This window comes from Terrapene carolina, unplaced genomic scaffold (assembly GCF_002925995.2).
Source record: "Terrapene carolina triunguis isolate 2854851 unplaced genomic scaffold, T_m_triunguis-2.0 Scaffold951, whole genome shotgun sequence".
Lineage (NCBI taxonomy): Eukaryota > Metazoa > Chordata > Testudines > Emydidae > Terrapene > Terrapene triunguis.
In genome coordinates this window covers 6,682,999-6,702,144 of record NW_020665302.1, presented here as the reverse complement: position 1 = coordinate 6,702,144, position 19,146 = coordinate 6,682,999, and the positions used below count along the sequence as shown (strand labels likewise).

Below are 19,146 nucleotides of genomic sequence, written 5' to 3'. Positions count from 1 at the left end.
ATTCTTTCAGCCTTCCTTCATAGGTCATGTTCTCAAGACCTTTAATCTTATTCCATTGGACAGCATGGGGCAGAGGGCATTGTGTATAACTCAAATGCGCTCTGGCTAAAGGTTCTCCACTCTTTATTGGGTCCTACGGTGGCTGGTGTTGGGAGTGGTAGCACTCCGCGTAGCGAATGATAGGGTTAGGAATATGTCTTCCCGGCAGTGCAAAGGTGTAAGCTGGATGATTATCACTTCCCTACCTTGGCCTAGTGAGGACTTCAGCTTCCTGCCAGTTTTAGGAATTGGGCTTTTTTACGTTGCAAAACTCCCATTGCTTGTTGTCGCGCTAACACAGGGTGATCCTTTGCCAGTGTGGGGAGTTTCCAGTTCCTCCCCTCAACCCCCCCCCCCCTTCAAACTCTTGCAAGTTTTCAATCCTGCGGGAAGCTGCCCAGAGCCAGTCCTGTATCTAAGCAATTGGCAGAGGGTAGCAGTGGTTGCCTGTGGCTCTGGTTCACCCCCCAGGCGGTAGGCAGGGAGGTTTTGCTCTAAGGCTAAGCAGTCTGAGAGCTCTGACGGGGATCAAGCTGCGTGTGGCTCTGGGAATGAAATGACTAATATTCCCCACCCTCAGTTTCAGGGAAGTGGACAAGTCCCAGAAACCTGTGCCAGCCGGGATGGAAAATGACCGAGTTTTCAATGACCTGTGGGGGAAGAGCGACACGCCCGTCGTCCTGAACAACCCCTACTCGGAAAAGGAGCAGGTAGGTGCCGGTGTCTTGTGGGGTGATTAGTTGGGGTGGGAGCCGGTGTAGAAGCATAAGATGGGCTGCAATCCGCTTGTAATTCGTTGCTTCTCACACCCCCTTGCCGGAATGGTATTAACCTCATGTTTGCAGAATGGACAGAGAGGGAAAGTGATTTTTCCCCACCTCAGTGGGATCGCACCAGGGATAAGGTAGTGTGTGGAATTTCTTCTGGACTTATTGGGCCAAATGCATTCTCAGATGGGACCAGTGTCAGAGGCAGGGCTAGAACTTGGCAGTTCCTGGCACCCAGCCCTGTGCTCAGACCATCCCATTCCCATGGCTCCCCCCCGCTGTAATTCTCGGTAGGCCATGCGGCAAAGAACACTTTCCAAAGGGAAAAACAGATGAACATTCAAATGAAGAAGTCCAGAAAACCAGTATTGCCTCTGCTCAGCTCAGTCACTTCCTGAAACAAAGGGCCTGACCTCCCACCCCCTTCCCGGCCAGGAACCATCGGCAGGGCAGGCACTTTTTGATGGAGTGCATGTAAGGCTATTTTTCTTTCATACCTATATTGATCGGCTCCTGCCCTCTGGGCTGGTGTTTGACCACTCTCGCCAGCCCAAGGCTTATTAATCTTTTCTATCCATTATTTATATTCCAGTAGTGCCGGTCAGGATCAGCGCCTCGCTGTGCTAGGTGCTGTACTAACAAGTAGGGTGACATTGTCCCTGCTCCAAAACATTCACAGTACAAGAGAAGATGTCAAATAACAGCAATCGTCACGGTCCTTCCACCGAGCCATGATCCGGCCCTGGGCGGTGACACGACTTGTTGTCACATAGGGATTCTGCAGCAGAGTTCGGAACGTAACTCAGAGGTCTGGACTCCTAGTCCTGTACCCTACCTACTAGATCATTCTTTCTAACATAGCCTTGTTCTGTGCTGCTGTGTCCTACCCAGGGTCTCCATCGCTTGGTGCACTCCCTGCTCATTGAGAAGTGACTAAGATGCGGGGTACTTGGCACCTTTGTGGAGAGCTTAACTCTCCACTGAGACCTCGGCGCACTTTGTGAAGTGACGCAGTGCAAGCAGGCATCGTGGTGGACAATGATTTAGAAGTGTGGTACCTCCTTGTGCCTCCAGGAAATAAGGGGCCCCGGGAGACCTTTCTAAACATCTCAATCTGTTCCTGGAGTTTAAACCTCTCCGGGATGGGGGACACCTGCCAAAATTGCAGGGTAATGGGTTGGTTTTTTGCTCTGTCACATCTGCTATCATCTTTCTAAGGGCAAGATCCGCTGTTGAGTCCCTAAATAAATATTTTTAAAAATAGACTGTAAGGGCTTTTAAATGTCTATTTATACAAAAAACACCCCAGTGCACAATCTAGGGGGGCGTGCACACACGAAACGCAGCTCTTACCCGAGGTTCAGACCGAGGAAAGCCAGACAGTTCAGAGTAAAGTCTGAAAATCTGTCCTTATCTCCCCCAAATGCAGCCCCATATTGCAGATGATCTGGTTCTCAGAACAGCGTAGCTGATCTTGCCATATGTGCTGTAATATTTAGGCACAAGGAGGTGAGTCCAAGAACGACGACACACCTCACTCGGTTCCTAGAGTGACCTCCCTGTTTCAACCTGACTCTTTCCGCTTAGTTGTCGGTGGGTGCAGTGACTCCTCTTCCAGCCAAGCTCAGGTTACTGATTTGGTCCTTGCCCCTGTGCCTGGAAGCACAGTCTTTCTGTTTTCTTTGCTAAGCTCCTTGCCTGGGTCTGTGACTATAAGCACTTTATAACCTTCTGTGTTCAGAGCTTAATTTCTCTCCATGTTAGTGCTGCTACAATCCCCAGTCTTAAGCTGCTATTAAACTCATTTTTTTCCACTAGATGTGCAGGCTTCCCTTTTATCCTTCTTATCCCTATCGTTATACATCCTCCTCCACTAGCAGTTTTGGTCTCTCCATACGCTTACCGCTTCCGCATCTCCTTCCCTGCCCCCTCTCCCCGCTACAGCCAGACTTAGAACTTCTGCTGTGCCATTCAAGGCTGGCCTGGGTGGGTTCGGGGCCGGGAGGGGTTGCATCTGAAGGTGTACCTTACAGCCGGTGACAGCACCTGCCACTCAACTCCCCATCAATATAGGTTAATTGGGACCTACGAGAGGATCAATTAACAAGTGGAGGGCTAATTAGAGGGGGAAGCAACCCCAGCCCCAGGAAGTAGAACGAGAGCTCCAATTGTCTATTCTGCCCTAGAACCACTGCTCCTTGGGCCACTCTGAAATGCCCTCTGCACTAGGCCATGTGGAGAGGGGAAAAGCAGCAGCTGCAGTAGAGGCCCCCTTGTGCCAGGGGTATTCCCTGGCTGTGGGGTGCGTATACCTGCACTACGGCCCTTATGTGCCATCACTAAGGGATAAACCCCCCTGTTTTTTCCACACACCCAAGCAAATCGAACACTCAGGGGGCTGGATTGCATTCTCACATCCATATGTAATAACCGCAGAAGGATCACTAATCTGCACACTTAGTACTTATGATAACATGCTCTGTTGTAAAAAGTCTTTTGCATAATGCATGTGCGCCCCTGACTGCGACATTAATCTCTCCATTTGTCCCACGCCTGAGTCGCTAATATCACTGCTACCTAATTAAAACATAAAAGGCGCTAATATCACCTCCCTGACAGAACCCCGGATAATGTTTGGTTTCAAGCACGCAAGCCAATGAGGCTGAGTGGAGAGGCAAAAAGCACTTTGCATTTTTCTGCTGGTCATCAGTTTCTTTCCTGTCGCACTGCACACAGTTGCCAAGCCAAGCGAGAGAGCCTCTCTTGGGTGCTCTCTCCCAAGCCATTAGAGGGCACATCCTGCCCTGTGTCCTCTACGTAGTGTTACACTACGGCGTAATGTATCTCTGTCTCTGTCTTTTCACATATGCTTCCCCACCTCATCTAACACATTCACACACTCCTTCAAGTACTTCACTAACCCCACAGAATTCCCCAAGGAAAAACATCAAGCACAACAGAGTATCTGAGGTGGGCTGAAGCTTGAACAGCGGGATCCAAATTACAAATAACCCAAAGTTCACTAGTGCTTTGCAGCTGGTTTTTAGTTGGGCCACTGCTGAAGATAGGACCAGTTGTATAACTGCCTTTATAATGCTCTGTGAACATGCGGGTACTTCAGCTCCATGGTTCTGGTTAAAGATCTGCTTTCCACATTCAGGAAACATGAATTTCACAGTAATGCATAAGGTGTTTTGCTAATTCGCTGCAGTGTGTTATGTCTGGTGGGGGTGGAGAGAAACCTTAATTTTGGGAGGTTTCAAGTGTCAATTTTAATTAAAGTTTTATGAATCCTGTGGCTGTCATGGGAACTTCATCCCCAGAGAAATAAAGGGCCAAATTCACATCTCAGTGCATTTCAGTGGTGCAGCTCCGGTGAATTCAGCTGGCATGCAATAGTGTTGCTGGCTCACAAACGGTTGAGATTTGCTGAAGGAGGCAGGTGTGTCGGAAAGAAGATTACAGTGTGGCCATCCCCGAGCATTCCAAAATCATGAGTCAGGCCCCCAGAAGCTGTGAGATTGGCTTACAAATCCAAGTTTTTGAAAATAATAAATGTTGGGGCTCTTCTGATTTGCCTCCAGATTTTGAGCCTTTAGGGTTCACATTTTCAAATTGTATTCTACAACCATGAGGGCTAGAGACACGCTTTAAAACAATGAAAGCAGAGACCGTCATTTAATCACGTGACTCCAGGAGCTGGGGAGACCACACGCAGCCCAACAGAGCACGAGCAGGGATAGCGAGAGACTCCAGAGCCCGTGAGAACTAAAGAATATGGTACAGTAGTATCAGATGGAGTTCCCTTTCTCCCCCCGACACGTACACATGGAGGAAGTTACCAGATGATGCACCATCCTGTTGTCATTGAAGTGAGTAGCAAAATCCCCATTTTCCAGGGTCAAAGACACTTTTAAAAACGTAACTTGTCAACGGTTTTTGTGAAATTGCCACCGCCCAGCATCTAACTAGTACAATATAGTCACATGGCTGCTGCTATCTAGCCTGCCTCAGGAACCCAGCCCAGACACGGCTTCTCTTTCATATGCTGCAATGTGGTTTCAGAGCACTCCTAAAAAAGAAGCGTGAGAAGAAGCTTTGGCTTTGCGGTTCTCTATGAAACACTTATGCCTTTCTGTAAAGCAGACACATTTTCACCTGGAGCAAAGTGATCTACCAGGACATTCAGGGGCAAATGCTGCTCTCAGGTGCTGGAGCCGTTCCACTGAGAAGAGTGAGGTTGGCTTTGGATTTTCATCAGTGTGACCGAGAGCAGAATTCTGTATAGTGCAACGAAATGCAGAGCAGGCTGAGGCCTGAGTAGAAAATTGGAGCTCTCGTTCTAATTCCTACCACAGCTTTAAGAGCGGATGCTGCTGGAATGTCTCATTACTTGCCTTCCCTGGTGAGTTTTAGAACATAAGCCCTTTTCTTGTGGTGGTCAAGTGATGGCTGGGGGTCCTTCACCAGTTATCTCCACAGCTATCAGGCCTGTCAAATGTGTCAAGTGAGTGATTGCCTCTAAAGAGCGAAGGCAGTTTCTTTGTCTGTATTTCAATGTGGAAGGGAGGAAAAGTTAGATCGAGGAGAAGCAGATGAATCTTAAGTGACTAGATCCTTTAAAGGGCTTTCTAATAACATTGGATTAAAATAGTTAATCTACAATCTGTATCTACAATTTAATTCTTCATATGGGTTCCATCGTTTTTCTTCCAGTGTGTGCTCATCGGCAAAGCTAGTCGTGTTGAAACACGGGCTTCCTTCATCACAGCTCATCTCTTTCCCCCATTTAGTGAGGTCACAATGCCAAATTTGTGCCATCGCAACCATTTCATGATGTGTGATGATGTCATGAGCATAGGATTACAGCTTCTCTACAGGATCACGGAGAAGGAGCATGAATATCTGCATCAATAGTAAAAAGAAAATGGAAAAATGCAGAACAGTTTTTTTTTTAAATGTTGGTATAAATTAGCTCTGGTCTACACTACAGCATTAGGTTGACGTGAGGCAGCTTACGTTGACCTAACTCTGTAAGCCTCTACACTAAAACATCATTCCCGTCGATGTAACTTGCCCGCTATGCCAACTTAATAACTCCACCTCCACAAGAGGCGTAGCACTTTGGTTGATGTAGTGAGGTCGAGACAGTGTCAGATACTGTGTTGCTTACATTGTCTGCTGCTGGCTTTCAGAAGCCATCCCACAATGCCCCACCCTGACAATTAAATCGATGCAAGCACTCCCGATGAGGACGTGCACCAGTGACACAAGGAGCATAGTGTGGACGTGCAAAAGCAATTTAATTACTGCGGCGGCTGTACATTGACATAACTTGAGTCAACATAATTTTGTAGCATAGACATAACTTCAGAGAGGGACCTGAACCACAAAGTTCAGATCCAATGTCTGGATCCAGATCCAAATTTCCCCAAAGTTTAGGCAGTTCGGATCTATTTTACAGCAATGGGCTTGAGACGCCAAGCTTTGTTCTGGCTCCAAACTTCCCCAAAACTTGAGTGGATTTGGATAGGATGCCCCAGTTTGGGACCAGATCTCTTCTCCATGGAACATCCAACCAGGTCTTAGTAATACTGAGTGATGACACTGCGCTCTGCTGAAAGATCTAATTCCAAAATGGGCTATCTCCCCCTTCCAAGAGCAATCTGGTGTGGAGCTTTTGGCATCTTCATGGAGTTTGTCTGCCAAAGCAGATTTCCTCTGAAGTTCACTAGAACTATTTTTTCCCTGGTGTCACTCAGGATCTCTGCAGGCCAAGTATGTTCATTGCTGTGTCAGTACTTGCACAATGAGGTTCACTCCAAGATCCTGGCTTGGCACACACCTACATAGGATATCAAGGAGCGAGATGGGAGTGGTCCAAGTGTACATAATTCAGAAGTCCTTTCACTTCCTCCCTATGCTTGTCCTTAGCCCTACATTTCTCTAGCAAAAACAGGCACTGGGGAGGCCTGCTTCCTGTTCATTCCTTTACAGTAATTGTCAGATATTAAGACAACCTTCCTTGGAGTAGTCAAACGACCGGCACTGGCTTTGGTGCATTTAAAACCATGGCAGATAATACACTAGTGAAGGTAATGTAGGGAGAAAATCCCACATTGACAGGGAATGGACTACATCAGGGGTCGGCAACCTTTGAGAAGTGGTGTGCCAAGTCTTCATTAATTTAAGGTTTCGCGTGCCAGTAATACATTTTATATTTACAGGGGCCGGCGGACGGAACCCCAGACCGGCAGCAGGCTGAGGGGGCCGGCGGACGGATCCCCAGACCGGCAGTGGGCTGAACAGCTCAGCCCGCTGCCCGTCTGGGGTTCCATCTGCTGCCCGCGCTGCCGGTCTGGGGTTCCATCCACTGGTTCCTGCCAGATGGGGTCCCAGCCACCGGCCCCGCTCAGTCTGCTGCCGGCCCGGGGTTCTGTCCATCCAGGCCAGCAGCAGGCTGGCAGCAGTGTGCCACTAAAAATCAGCTCATGTGCCGCTGGTTGCCGACCCCTGGACTACATGAGCTAATAGTTAATTTCCATCTCTAATTTCTATGGCTCTTTGCTCTTTCGAGGTTAGGCTTCTTCTGAAGAACAGAGTTAACTTTACAGCTATCCAGAGTAATTTTTTTTGGTGTGGGCAAATATTCACTAGGATGTAGGTCAAGACCACACAATTCTCACCAGGCCTCCATAGGTGAAGAAGTCCATTAATCCAAGATCCACCTGCTGTTACATCCTACACTTCTCCTGTAACTGATCAGTGAGCCATAGTCTGATACATCATCATTTTTTCTCTCCTCCAGCCACCGCCATCTGGCAGACAGTCCCCAACTAAGAACTTGGTGAATGGAAGCCCGTCTAAGTGCCCACGGTTTGCCAAAGTCAAGAACTGGGAGACTGGCTCGGTGCTTCATGATACCTTACATCTCAAGACAGCCATGGTGAGTGGGACGGAGTGTTTTGGCCAATGTTTTCTGAGTGCAGTTGACCAAATCAATGTCTCTAAACCTGATTTAACTGGAAGAATTAGAGTTGCTTTGAATAAATGAGCCCATCTTGTGTGCTGCCGTGGCGTCTTCAATGAGCTGCTCTGTCGTGGGCTAGACTAGAATGAATCAAAGAGAGGCAACTAAGCTCTTTCGAACCTTCAAATGCTGGTGGAACATGAGGGTGGGGAATGGGGATGATTAGAATGCACGCCAACTGCATTATCCCTTTTTCAATCCCAGTGTCCTCTTTTCTTGGCAATAGCTTGTGGGGTAGACTTCTAGGCTGATAGGTTGTAGATTCTGCAGGGAAATGTTGCAGAGGTGTTTACCCCTAGAGTGGGGGAGGTATGGTGTAAGGGAAGGTCTATTGTGGAGATGGGAAAGTAAGGTATGGAGGTGGGTATCTGTTACCTCCCAGCAGCTGACGGTGGCTGGATGTAAAGCATTTGCCTGCTGCTGGCAGAAAGGAGGACGCAAAGCTGATGATACGTGATTGTTTCCTCCAAGGATGGTATGGAGACCGGCTTGGGGGAGAGAGGGCGAACAGGGAGCTATAACTAAGATTTAGGTTGGACACTTACGAATCCCACTTGTCTGAGCCACAGTTGTAGGTCAGGCATCCCTCAGTCGTATGCCTGAGATCAGTGCCAAAAAAAGTGCACATGTGAAAGCAAACACACTGGAAATATCACCACTTGTGCCAAATCCGGAGCTGGCATTTCACCAGCATTAGTGCAGCCCGTCCTGTTGGCCATGTCAGTGTAACCAGTGGTGCCTCCAGTAATCTATGGTTCATACGTGGCCCTTCTGTCCTTGCAGGCCAGTGCGTGTACAGAGCAGATCTGCATGGGCTCAATAATGACGCCCACCCAGCATATCCGGAAGCCAGAAGACACCAGGACAAAAGAGCAGCTGCTCTCCTTGGCTAAGGACTTCATTGATCAGTACTACTCCTCCATAAAGAGGCAAGTCTTCTGGCACTCGCAGGTGGTGCTGCTGGCGGGTTTTTAGCGGGAGCTACGCGGTGCAGTAAAATACCTCTGACTTGTTACCGGCAAAGCTGGATGCAAACTCAGACGTGGTGTTGTGATCAAACTGCAGTGCCCAGAGTTAGCCAATAGTCGGATCACTAGCTCTGCGTGCCTCAGCTGTGCGCACTCCCAAGGGCCAGGCCATTTGAAATCTGTGCTGGCCTCCAAAGAACACAAGACTGCAGACATGCATTTATAGGTCCAGAACGGTTCTGCTCTATGTCGGACAACCTTGTGCTTCCAGTGGTCTGCATCTGTGCTCTGTGTGTGTGTCTAGCTGGGTACACAAGCAGGTGTACATGCACATGAGCATGTGGTATACTGATCTGTCGAGAGATTGTAATGCGCAGGTGCAGCCAGGGAGGTTCCCTTCCACAGAATTTCATCCTACAATGTGTCATCTCAGAGTTTGACCCCCTGGGGCAGAGGGGAATTTTTGCCCCCACAATTATCATGATTGGTCCAGAGTTACCTCCAGCTGGCATGTGTGTACGTGTACCAGGACCAGACTGCATACTCGTGTACAGACAGCATCCGGCGCTATCCGCTGCCCTACAAATTGGAGTGGGTCACTTCTCCTTTCCCCATGCTCACAGGTTTGGCTCCAAGGCCCACGTGGAGAGGCTGGAAGAAGTGACCAAGGAGATTGAAACCACAGACACCTACCAGCTGCGGGACACAGAGCTGATCTACGGAGCAAAGCACGCCTGGCGTAATGCATCCCGCTGCGTGGGCAGGATTCAATGGTCCAAGCTACAGGTAAGCAGCAGACTGCTCTGGCGACAGCAGGCAGGTTGCTCTTAGAGGGGTCGATGGGCATGGAAGGTAAATCAAGGGAGACACGGCTGTTTCTCTGGATGCTAAGGATACGGTGACTCATGCTTGTGGCTCTGGGCAGTACATGTAGGAAACATGCCACCCTTTCATCTGTGGGTGCAGGGGCTTGTTTGGAGGCTCTGGGAGGAGAGGGCTTTGGAAGGAAAGGTGCTCATGGGGGAGGGTTGCCTAGATGATGGTGGCGGTGTCTGCATTTGAAACTGCAAAGCAGACTTCGGAGGTAACACTATCATCTTCCGAAACGTTCTGGGTTCTGGGCTCCTACTTGTCACATGCTACTTTAAAAACTGTAGCCTTGCCGTGGATGGAGGCCACGGGAGGAAAACTCTGGTGAAGTCAAAGAAGCTATTCCAGGGTTGCATCGAGCCCCAGCCCCAGTGCACTTTTGGCTCAGGGTTGGAGCAGGGGTTGTTTGAATGCATTGTTTCCAGTGACATTGGGCTGGGGCGGCAGTCTGAAGCCATACTCCAGCACACACACACGTGACGCCGTCACTCCAAAGCTGATGAGCAATTTCATACAGGGTCTCAGCACGGTTTGGAGCTGGGAGGCCAAGCCCCTCTCTCACACAGTGAAGCTTCCTGCTTCTTTTGTTTTAATTAACATCCGGGGGAGCACTTGGCTGTGGAAAGGAAAGGACTCGCTGCAGCCAGGCATAGTGCAGGAAGATGCTTGCAAGCGTCCCTGCACGGCTCTGCAAAGGAAGGTCAGTCCTAGCTTACCTTGGCACTCGCCCCCTTCCTCTGCCATGCCACTGCCCCTCAATCACTGATCTCTCAGCCCTGGGGCTCACTTAAGGAGAGACTGCGGGAGCCAGAGCTGATGGTGGCTTTGGTTGGCTGGACACGACCCTGGGGACTGCAGTAGGCTGGGAGCACGGAACAAATGTCAATCCTGGATTTGAGTTTGGCTCCCCGCAGTGGAGAGGACTGAGGTACGAGGTGCCGAGATGCTACAGTGGCAGGGAGCATGTATGTGCTAGACACTACTTACAGCTAGCGAGATCCTCGTCTCCTGTAATGCGTCAGCCCCTCGGGCTTTCCAGTGGGCTGGGCCGGCTGTGGAGGAGACGCAGGCTCATTTAGGAATGAGAGAGTTCTGCAGACCAACCTTCTCGACTGTTGCAGGTGTTTGATGCCCGAGACTGCACCACAGCCCATGGGATGTTCAATTACATCTGCAACCACATCAAATACGCCACCAACAAAGGGAACCTCAGGTGAGTCGTCCGTCCCGTCCCTCCCCTGGGCCAAAGGAGGGAGCCCTGGGTCTCAGCTGGAGGGGGCTGTTAATTGTTTAGATTTGTGTTTATGGCTTGGAGTGAGAGTAGTGCTCTCTTCCAGTCACCTGGCCCTGACCTCAGCCACGTGCCCGGGGAGCCTCTGACCTGCCATGAGACGGAGACTTGGGGTTACAGGCTCCTTTGTGCTGCGGGTGTCTGCTGCAGTTCTAATCGCACCTTCCATGTGCCCTGCCTCGCCTTTTGGGTAGCTTCTGCACAACCGCGTACTCCCTGAGATCACTGACTCGCCACTCAACTGGGGGGGTGGACGTGGGCTGAGCCACCAGCCCAAGCGTGAGGACAGGCTGCCTCCCTGCCCTGGCCGGTTGTGAGCTGCTGTCCCAGGTTCCGAATGCAGCATGCAGGCCCGTCCTTCACCTCCCTCCGGCAGAATGCTACCATGTGCCTGCAGCCGAGTCTCTGGAGAGTCCCGGGTTCTGAGCTGGAGTGTCCGGCTGCCGGGGGCAGGAGCTGCTGAAGGGAAGGAAGGAGTGTCCCTCCTGTCCACCTTGCTTGCTCGCCCTTGGGCCAGTGTCTCTTCCAGCTGTAGAGAAGCAATAAATTAAACCTCTCGGTTGCCCCTCTACCCGCTCCACCTAAGGGCAGGAAGTAAAACTTAGCCCCCGGGCCCACCTGGGCTACAAATGCTGAATTCTGCCTCAAACCTGTGTGTGTTTCAGAATGAATTGACCCCGTGTCCAAGCGATCAGTATCTTTAGCAATCATGATTCTTAGTGCTTGTGATTCACAAAGGTGGGAAATTATCAGAGGGGTAGCCGTGTTAGTCTGGGTCTGTAAAAAGCAACAGAGAGTCCTGTGGCACCTTTAAGACTAACAGATGTTAGTCTTAAAGGTGCCACAGGACTCTCTGTTGCTTTTTAAAGGTGGGAAAGTATCAGTAGCCCCACTTCCCAGCTGAGAGAACCCAGGGACAGAGAGACTCAGTAACTCTGCCCAAGGTTATGGACTAAATCAGTGGTGGAGAAGGAAACAGAACCCAGGTCTCCTGGTCCTGTGCTCTACCTGCTGGGCCACTCCGTCTCTAATGGCTGGGCTGTACAGAAACATACAATGTATTTCTCCTCCTTTCTCTTGCTCCTCTGTCTTTCCCACTGGATGGATCTCCCCCTCCGCCTTATTTACTGGGGGCCTGTTTGATCTATAGGCTCATAGGTCACTGGAGCGAAGGGAAAGCACTGAGAGGGAGATGAATTTGCCAGGGAAACAGAACTCTCCCTCTGCCCCCGCTACCTATTTGCCCCACCTTGGTACCTGGTCTGCAGACTGGACTATTCATCTCAGGGGGCACACCCACATTCATAAGGCACAATGGTAGTAGCTGGAAAATCAGTTGGAAAGGGGGCTCTTCTCTTTTCCGGGCATGCACGGAGGTTAATCTGGTCCCAGGCATGTTCACAAGCACAAACCATGTGGCAGAAAGCGTAGCGGCTGAGGTGCTGTGAATGCTGGCAAGGGCTGTCCATCATCCCAGGCAACCCCGCTCAGTCTCAGGAACAAGCACATGCCCTCCCGGCTGCCACCTTTCACATCACTAACGCCAGCGCCATCCCGTCCGTTCCTTTCAGGTCTGCTATCACCATCTTCCCCCAGAGGACAGATGGCAAGCATGACTTCCGAGTCTGGAATGCCCAGCTCATCCGCTATGCTGGCTACAAGCAGCCAGACGGTACCATTCTGGGGGACCCAGCCAACTTGGAGCTCACAGAGGTAAGCAATGAAAAAAATCCATTCTTCCCAGTCATTGTAGGTCAGTGGCCCATAGGGGAGTGCACCTCTGAGCGCCTCCTAAGATGCTCAGATAGGATGGGGACAGATGCATATTATACTACAGTGTTTCAGTCCACCTAGGACAGTAGTTCTCAAACTTTTGTACTGGTGACCCCTTTCACATAGCAAGCCTCTGAGGGCGACCCCCCCCCTTATCAATTAAAAACACTTCTTAATGTATTTAACACCATTATAAATGCTGGAGGCAAAGTGGGGTTTGGGGTGGAGGCTGACAGCTCGCGACCCTCCAGGTAATAGCCTCAAAACCCCCTAAGGGGTCCCGACCCCCAGTTTGAGACCCCCTGATCTAGGAGACCCACTCTGATTTACTTTGCTTTTCCCAAGACAGGTCATGAGATGCTCTGTAGTACCACTAGAGGGACCCTTAGTATTGCCATGTGAACTTGTATTTGTGCTTGTGTGTTCATGCACCACTGCCCTCTTCAGAGTGGACTCAGAACTTCTTACTTGTGTTTCATAGTCTCTGTACTGCTACAGACTAACAACACTATAGCTCAGACAGTGGTTTGGAGCAGGAGGTCCAGGTTCTAAACTCGCTGTCACCTGCAGGTCCCAGGTGGCTCATGGCACACTGCACAGTGACAAGTGTGAAGTCCTAAGTGGCCGTGGATTTGTTCCAATAGCCAGTCTCTGTGCACCATAATGAGAATGTGCTTATCACCTACTGCTTGATGGCAGAACACTCTCCAGTGACTCAGCCTGAACTCTTAGCTCACACATGGCTCAGACTGAGTGGAGACATCCCTTATTAAAAAAAAAAAAAAGTACAAGAGACGACGGTTGTACTTAGCAGCCTACCGCTTTGCAACCCCCACATCCTGCCCACAGCGCCGGAGAGACAGTCACATTGCTGGGCAGCCAGGTTGGCGAGAATATTATCGTGAACTCTGTTTGGCTGCAGATCTGCATCCAGCAAGGGTGGAAGGCACCCAAGGGGCGATTTGATGTCCTGCCACTCCTCCTCCAGGCCAACGGCAATGATCCGGAGCTCTTTGAGATCCCCCCGGAGCTGGTGCTGGAAGTACCCATCAGGCATCCCAAGTAAGCTAGAGCACATCCGGGTGCCGCTGTGGGGCAGGTTCTGCAGAGTTCTGCTCTGCTCGAACCACCTACGCCTGCTCACAGTGCACTGCGTGGCCTTGCCCGGGGGACCCCCATTCAGACCTAGAGTCCCACCAACCTGGAGCCGTGCCCATTTCTGCCAGTTGGTGCAACCCCTAGAGCTTCCTTCCATTCTGCATGGAAAACTGGCCCAGGCTTGAAAACCAGTGACCCTGGTCCCTTTCCCGTGGAGGGATGGCAGGGCTGCTCTCGCATCACTTCAGTTTCTCCGGTTCCTCTGCCCTGAGCCTCCTGCCATCCACCTGTTCTCCCCGCCCCTCCCCACAACTCCCCTCTTGTGTGCACCCCTCCTGTGTGCAAAGGAAACGGTGCTGCCATCCCCCCAGGGCCCTGCTCTGCTCCCTCGTTCCCAGGAGTGGTTCCGATGGTTGGTGAGAACTGGCTCGTTGTAGTAAGACAAAGCTGCCTTCGGGCTTCTGTGGAATGACTGTTAGGGGCAAATCCCCCCCTTTGTTCCCCTCCCCGTGAGGATCCAGCAACCCGGCTGACCCCCCCGTGTGCTCGGCAGGTTTGCCTGGTTTAAGGACCTGGGGCTGAAGTGGTACGGTTTGCCAGCGGTGTCCAGCATGCTGCTAGAGATCGGAGGCCTGGAGTTCACTGCCTGCCCCTTCAGCGGCTGGTACATGGGCACTGAGATCGGCGTCCGCGATTACTGTGATAACTCTCGCTACAACATGCTGGAGGTAACTCTGCCCTCGGCTACTGCCTGCCGCGCCTCGGGGCAGCGGTGGGGCTGGCGGGGGTGCTTAGGGGTGTACGGAGCTACCGGGGAGCAGAGCGCCAAGCTGGGCGTGTCCCTGCTTTGTGGGGGACGGTAAATGAAACCAAAGGGCTGCCTTAAATAAGCTCTGAAGATCAAAGTGAATTCCAGCCACGCTGCCACATCAGGGCGATGTTCCCAGGGGAGCCCTGGCCCAGCAAGTCCCTGGTACGTCACCTCCATGATAGTTACTTAGGGTGGGAAAAGAGGAAGAAACATTGGTACTAACCACACCCAGATTGTGGCTTCCCCACCCCGTGCTGGAGGAGTCCCCAGGGGGAACTCTGATGCTGCTCCCCCACAGAGGTGTACTGTGCTCCTCCCCCCACACCCAGCCACCTCTGCTGCTTCCCTTGGAGGCCTGGGGGTGCCCCACAGGGCTCACTCCTCTCCTCATCCTCTTTCAGGTGCCCTGCCCCCGGGTGGGCACTGGTAGGGAGCCGTGCCTGCTGTCAAACTGGCCTTCAGAGGCGCAGGGCGTGGGGAAGCAGGGCACAAGCCCCAAATTGGCTAAGCACTGGGGCGCTTTCAGTTATGCTTCGTTATCCTTGCCCCTCAGAGTCCCAGCAGCATAAAGATACAGTTCCTTCTTGTTAGGGCCTTTTTTCCTTTCCCCCTTTGCTCTTTGAGCAGCAAACTCAGCTGATGGAAGGAATTCACTTGCATCACTGCTCTTCATGGTGGGGTAAGAACAATCAACGAAGCCTTTTGTCCTCTTCAGTGTTCCACGATAGTTCATCTGGTGTCGATGGACCTTGCTTGTGGGGCAGGACCTAACGCCTTCTGTTGGAGATCCGCGCTTTACACTCGTTAATGTCTCTCTCCTGTCTGGCGATTTTCACAGTCACAGAAGCTTGCAATACAAAAGGCTCATACTCTGGGGTACAGATGTCGCAAGTGAGATTAATGCAGGCAGCAACTCACACACATTCCATAAGGTCTAAACACTAGGCACTGTTTTATAACGAATGCCTGTTTTAACAATACTACCACACAGGTGAACCAGCTGGATTCCAGCTCTGTATTTGTCAGTATTCAAGTGAGACATGGGGACCCGCTAGGCAGCAGTTCTGCAGAAAAGGACCTAGGAGTTACAGTGGACAAGAAGCTGGATATGAGTCGACAGTGTGCCCTTGTTGCCAAGAAGGCTAACAGCATTTTGGGCTGTATAAGTAGGGGCATTGCCAGCAGATTGAGGGACATGATCATTCCCCTCTATTCGACATTGGTGAGGTCTCATCTGGAGTACTGGGTCCAGTTTTGGGCCCCACACTACAAGAAGGATGTGGAAAAATTGGAAAGAGTCCAGCAGAGGGCAACAAAAATGATTAGGGGGCCGGAGCACATGACTTATGAGGAGAGGCTGAGGGAACTGGGATTGTTTAGTCTGCAGAAGAGAAGAGTGAGGGGGGATTTGATAACTGCTTTCAACTACCCGAAAGGGGGTTCCAAAGAGGATGGAGCTAGACTGTTCTCAGTGGTAGCAGATGACAGAACAAGGAGCAATGGTCTCAAGTTGCAGTCGGGAAGGTTTAGGTTGGATATTAGGAAAAACTTTTTCACTAGGAGGGTGGTGAAGCACTGGAATGGGTTACCTAGGGAGGTGGTGGAATCTCCTTCCTTAGAGGTTTTTAAGGTCAGGCTTGACGAAGCCCTGGTTGGGATGATTTATTTGGGAATTGGTCCTGCTTTGAGCCGGGGGTTGGACTAGATGACCTCCTGAGGTCCCGTCCAACCCTGATATTCTATGATTCTATGACCTGGGCATGAGCTGGCATCTGGCCTGCCAGCATCACACCTACCCTCCCCGCTGGGATCACCCACAGTCCCTGTGCGAGGCTGGGCACAGCCAAGCCCTGACTGTTCAGGAGGGAACCAGGCCACCGGGACGAAGTTCAGTGAGACAGGCAGGTCATTTACTCTGACCCATACCCAGCAGCCATGCCTCCCTTCACGGAAGTTCTCCATCAGATGCGGAGATAGGGCTTGCCCTCCCTTAGCTCGCTCTCTGGGGCAGAGGCCTTAGGACTTCGCTTTGTGGCCGGTACTGAGTCCCCGCTCACCGATTACTGCGTGTCTTTGCAGGAAGTAGCCAAAAAGATGAACCTGGACATGAGGAAAACCTCCTCGCTGTGGAAAGACCAGGCCCTGGTGGAGATTAACATCGCTGTTCTGTACAGCTTCCAGGTACCCGAGGGGCAGGACTTGCTGCTGGAGCTTCAGCACAGGCATCCCCAGGCTTTGGGGTTTGGGATGGGACCGGCGCCTGGTGCTACGTCAGAAACTGGCTTGGGAAGGGGCGGTAGGGAGATCTGCCCCAGGGCCACAGCAGCTAGTGGTTTAACAAACATGCTTTCGTGCGGCACTGTCCTGACATGGAGGTGAGGGTGACTAAAGTCTGGGCTGTGTTGCTCAGGAGGGGCTATTCCCCTTTTGGGGCCTCCCTAATTTGGGGTTGTTCCAGGTGCCGGGGTGGCCCGCAGTGGAATTTAGCACACTCAGGCCAGCACAGACAGGTGGTGTAGGGCTGTCTACATCAGCCCTGTGCAAGCCTTTCCCTGGGGGGATTTCCAGCTCCTTTACAGGGTGTGAGTGGCACAAAAAGGGCCAAGGATCTGGCCCTGAGTATCCACATTTGCATTTAAAGTGATTTGCGATTTTGGCTCGTCCAAGCCAAAACTAGTGATTGGGGCAGAATGCTGCTTGGCACCGGGCGAACCAGGAGAATATCTCTCTGCCTTAGTGTGTCTGCTCTGGGAGGGCAGGGGATACACATGGGCAATAGCTCAGTCTTAGGCAGCAGCGTCTTCCAGCAGCTGTTTTCCTTGGAGTTTTATACGGGTGAGCTGGGAGGACAGCCCTAGAGGAAGGGAGCAGCGGCTGGTCCCCAGAGCTGGACCCCAAGGGTAACAATCCCCTTTGACCAGCCCACAGCAGAGCTTAGGGGGTTCAGGGTCCCTCCTACCTGTCAACTAGCTCAGCATAATCAAATGAAGGGAAGTTCCAAAATGAGGGCTGTCTTCTCAATCAGACCCCGCCACGGGGCCCTTCCGGATTGTTCCTCATGCCCCATTGCCACTGACGGACGCCTTCCATTGGAAGGAGGAACTGAGCTTTCAGCCTTTGACTTCTCCTAGACAGAAGCTGTTTGTTGTCCTAACGTCCACTGCAGTTCTTGGTGGGGATGCTCCTTTTTAGCCCTCACGGCAGACTCGGCTCCCAGCCCGGGGTCCTAATGCTGCCTCCCGACCCCTGTCCTCACTGCCCAAGGAGCACTAGCCTGCAGTTCTACTGGCTGTCTTCTCCTTCCCTCCAACAGAGCGACAAGGTGACCATTGTGGACCATCACTCAGCCACAGAGTCCTTCATCAAGCACATGGAGAATGAGTATCGCTGCCGCGGGGGGTGCCCTGCTGACTGGGTCTGGATCGTCCCCCCGATGTCCAGCAGCATCACCCCAGTCTTCCATCAGGAAATGCTCAACTATCGGCTCACGCCCTCCTTCGAGTACCAGGTACTATCCATAGCCAGGCTTCTGCCGGTGCCGCACGCCCTGCCCCTCGCACACAAGGGTACCATGATAGACTGGGGCAGCAGGATCTACGCCTCCTCCCCAGCTGTGGACTGGCTCTGAATCCCAACCGTTGTCTCTCTGCAGAGCGGTGGTGCTTGTTAACAAGCCTGATTGTTACAAGGCATCAAGGTATAATCAGAGTCAGGTTTGCCGACCCTCGGCACGAGTTGCCTTCCCGCAAGGGGGTGGCTCTTCGCATCTCTGCCAGAGCCTGGAGAATTATCATGGTCCCATCTTGCATCCTTCATCCCAGGGGAACCTAGCAGAGCACTTTCTGGAGCTCATCAGCCCTGTTCCTCAATCAGCCGTGGGGGGCTGCTGTCGGCCCATGCCAGTCACCCCTTCCCTTCCTCCGCCATCTAGCAAACTTGAGCGGGCCGGTCCTGCCAGCTTGGGGATGGAAAATCTGACTCTGGTCTCCTGCCTGGCCGTGCAGCGCATGAGCACTAGGCCATAATGTTAGCAACAAAGCACGTAGCCCTTCAAAGAATGGGACAAGGGACCCTGACAAACATACCTTCATTCGCCGAATGTCTATGCTCCTGCCGCTTTCGTTCAGTCTGGCCATTAGTCTAGATCCCATAAGGAATAACCAGTAAAGGGAGTCACTTGTTTGTCTGTGTTATCCATCTCCCATGAACCCAGAGCATTCCCAGCCCTGACTGTATCCTCAGGGATTGTGCAGCCGCTGATCCTCTTTCCTAGCCTCCGCCCCTTCTTGAGGCCCCATGGAAAAGTGGAGGGATGCAGTCCTGCATCTCCCTGCTCATTAGCTGTCAATGCTCCCTGGGCAGGGCCGGCTCCAGGCACCAGCTTGGCAAGCAGGTGCTTGGGGTGGCCACTCCGGAGAGGGGCGGCAGGTCCAGCTATTCGGCGGCAATTCGGTGGACGGTCCCTCACTCCCACTTGGAGCGAAGGACCTTCTGCCAAA

At 51.8% G+C, this 19,146-nt stretch overlaps 1 protein-coding gene across 1 annotated transcript in view; it reads left to right on the top strand.

The window, feature by feature from the left end:
• NOS1 (nitric oxide synthase 1) overlaps nucleotides 1–19,146 on the top strand; it is a 57,767-nt gene that overhangs the window by 11,615 nt on the left and 27,006 nt on the right. Inside the window, exons 2-11 of the mRNA XM_029913842.1 lie at nucleotides 620–749; nucleotides 7,615–7,752; nucleotides 8,620–8,765; nucleotides 9,428–9,590; nucleotides 10,796–10,887; nucleotides 12,537–12,678; nucleotides 13,661–13,800; nucleotides 14,390–14,564; nucleotides 16,727–16,828; nucleotides 17,961–18,155. Coding sequence (XP_029769702.1) covers nucleotides 620–749; nucleotides 7,615–7,752; nucleotides 8,620–8,765; nucleotides 9,428–9,590; nucleotides 10,796–10,887; nucleotides 12,537–12,678; nucleotides 13,661–13,800; nucleotides 14,390–14,564; nucleotides 16,727–16,828; nucleotides 17,961–18,155 — 1,423 coding nt within the window. The remainder of the gene's footprint in view (nucleotides 1–619; nucleotides 750–7,614; nucleotides 7,753–8,619; nucleotides 8,766–9,427; nucleotides 9,591–10,795; nucleotides 10,888–12,536; nucleotides 12,679–13,660; nucleotides 13,801–14,389; nucleotides 14,565–16,726; nucleotides 16,829–17,960; nucleotides 18,156–19,146) is intronic.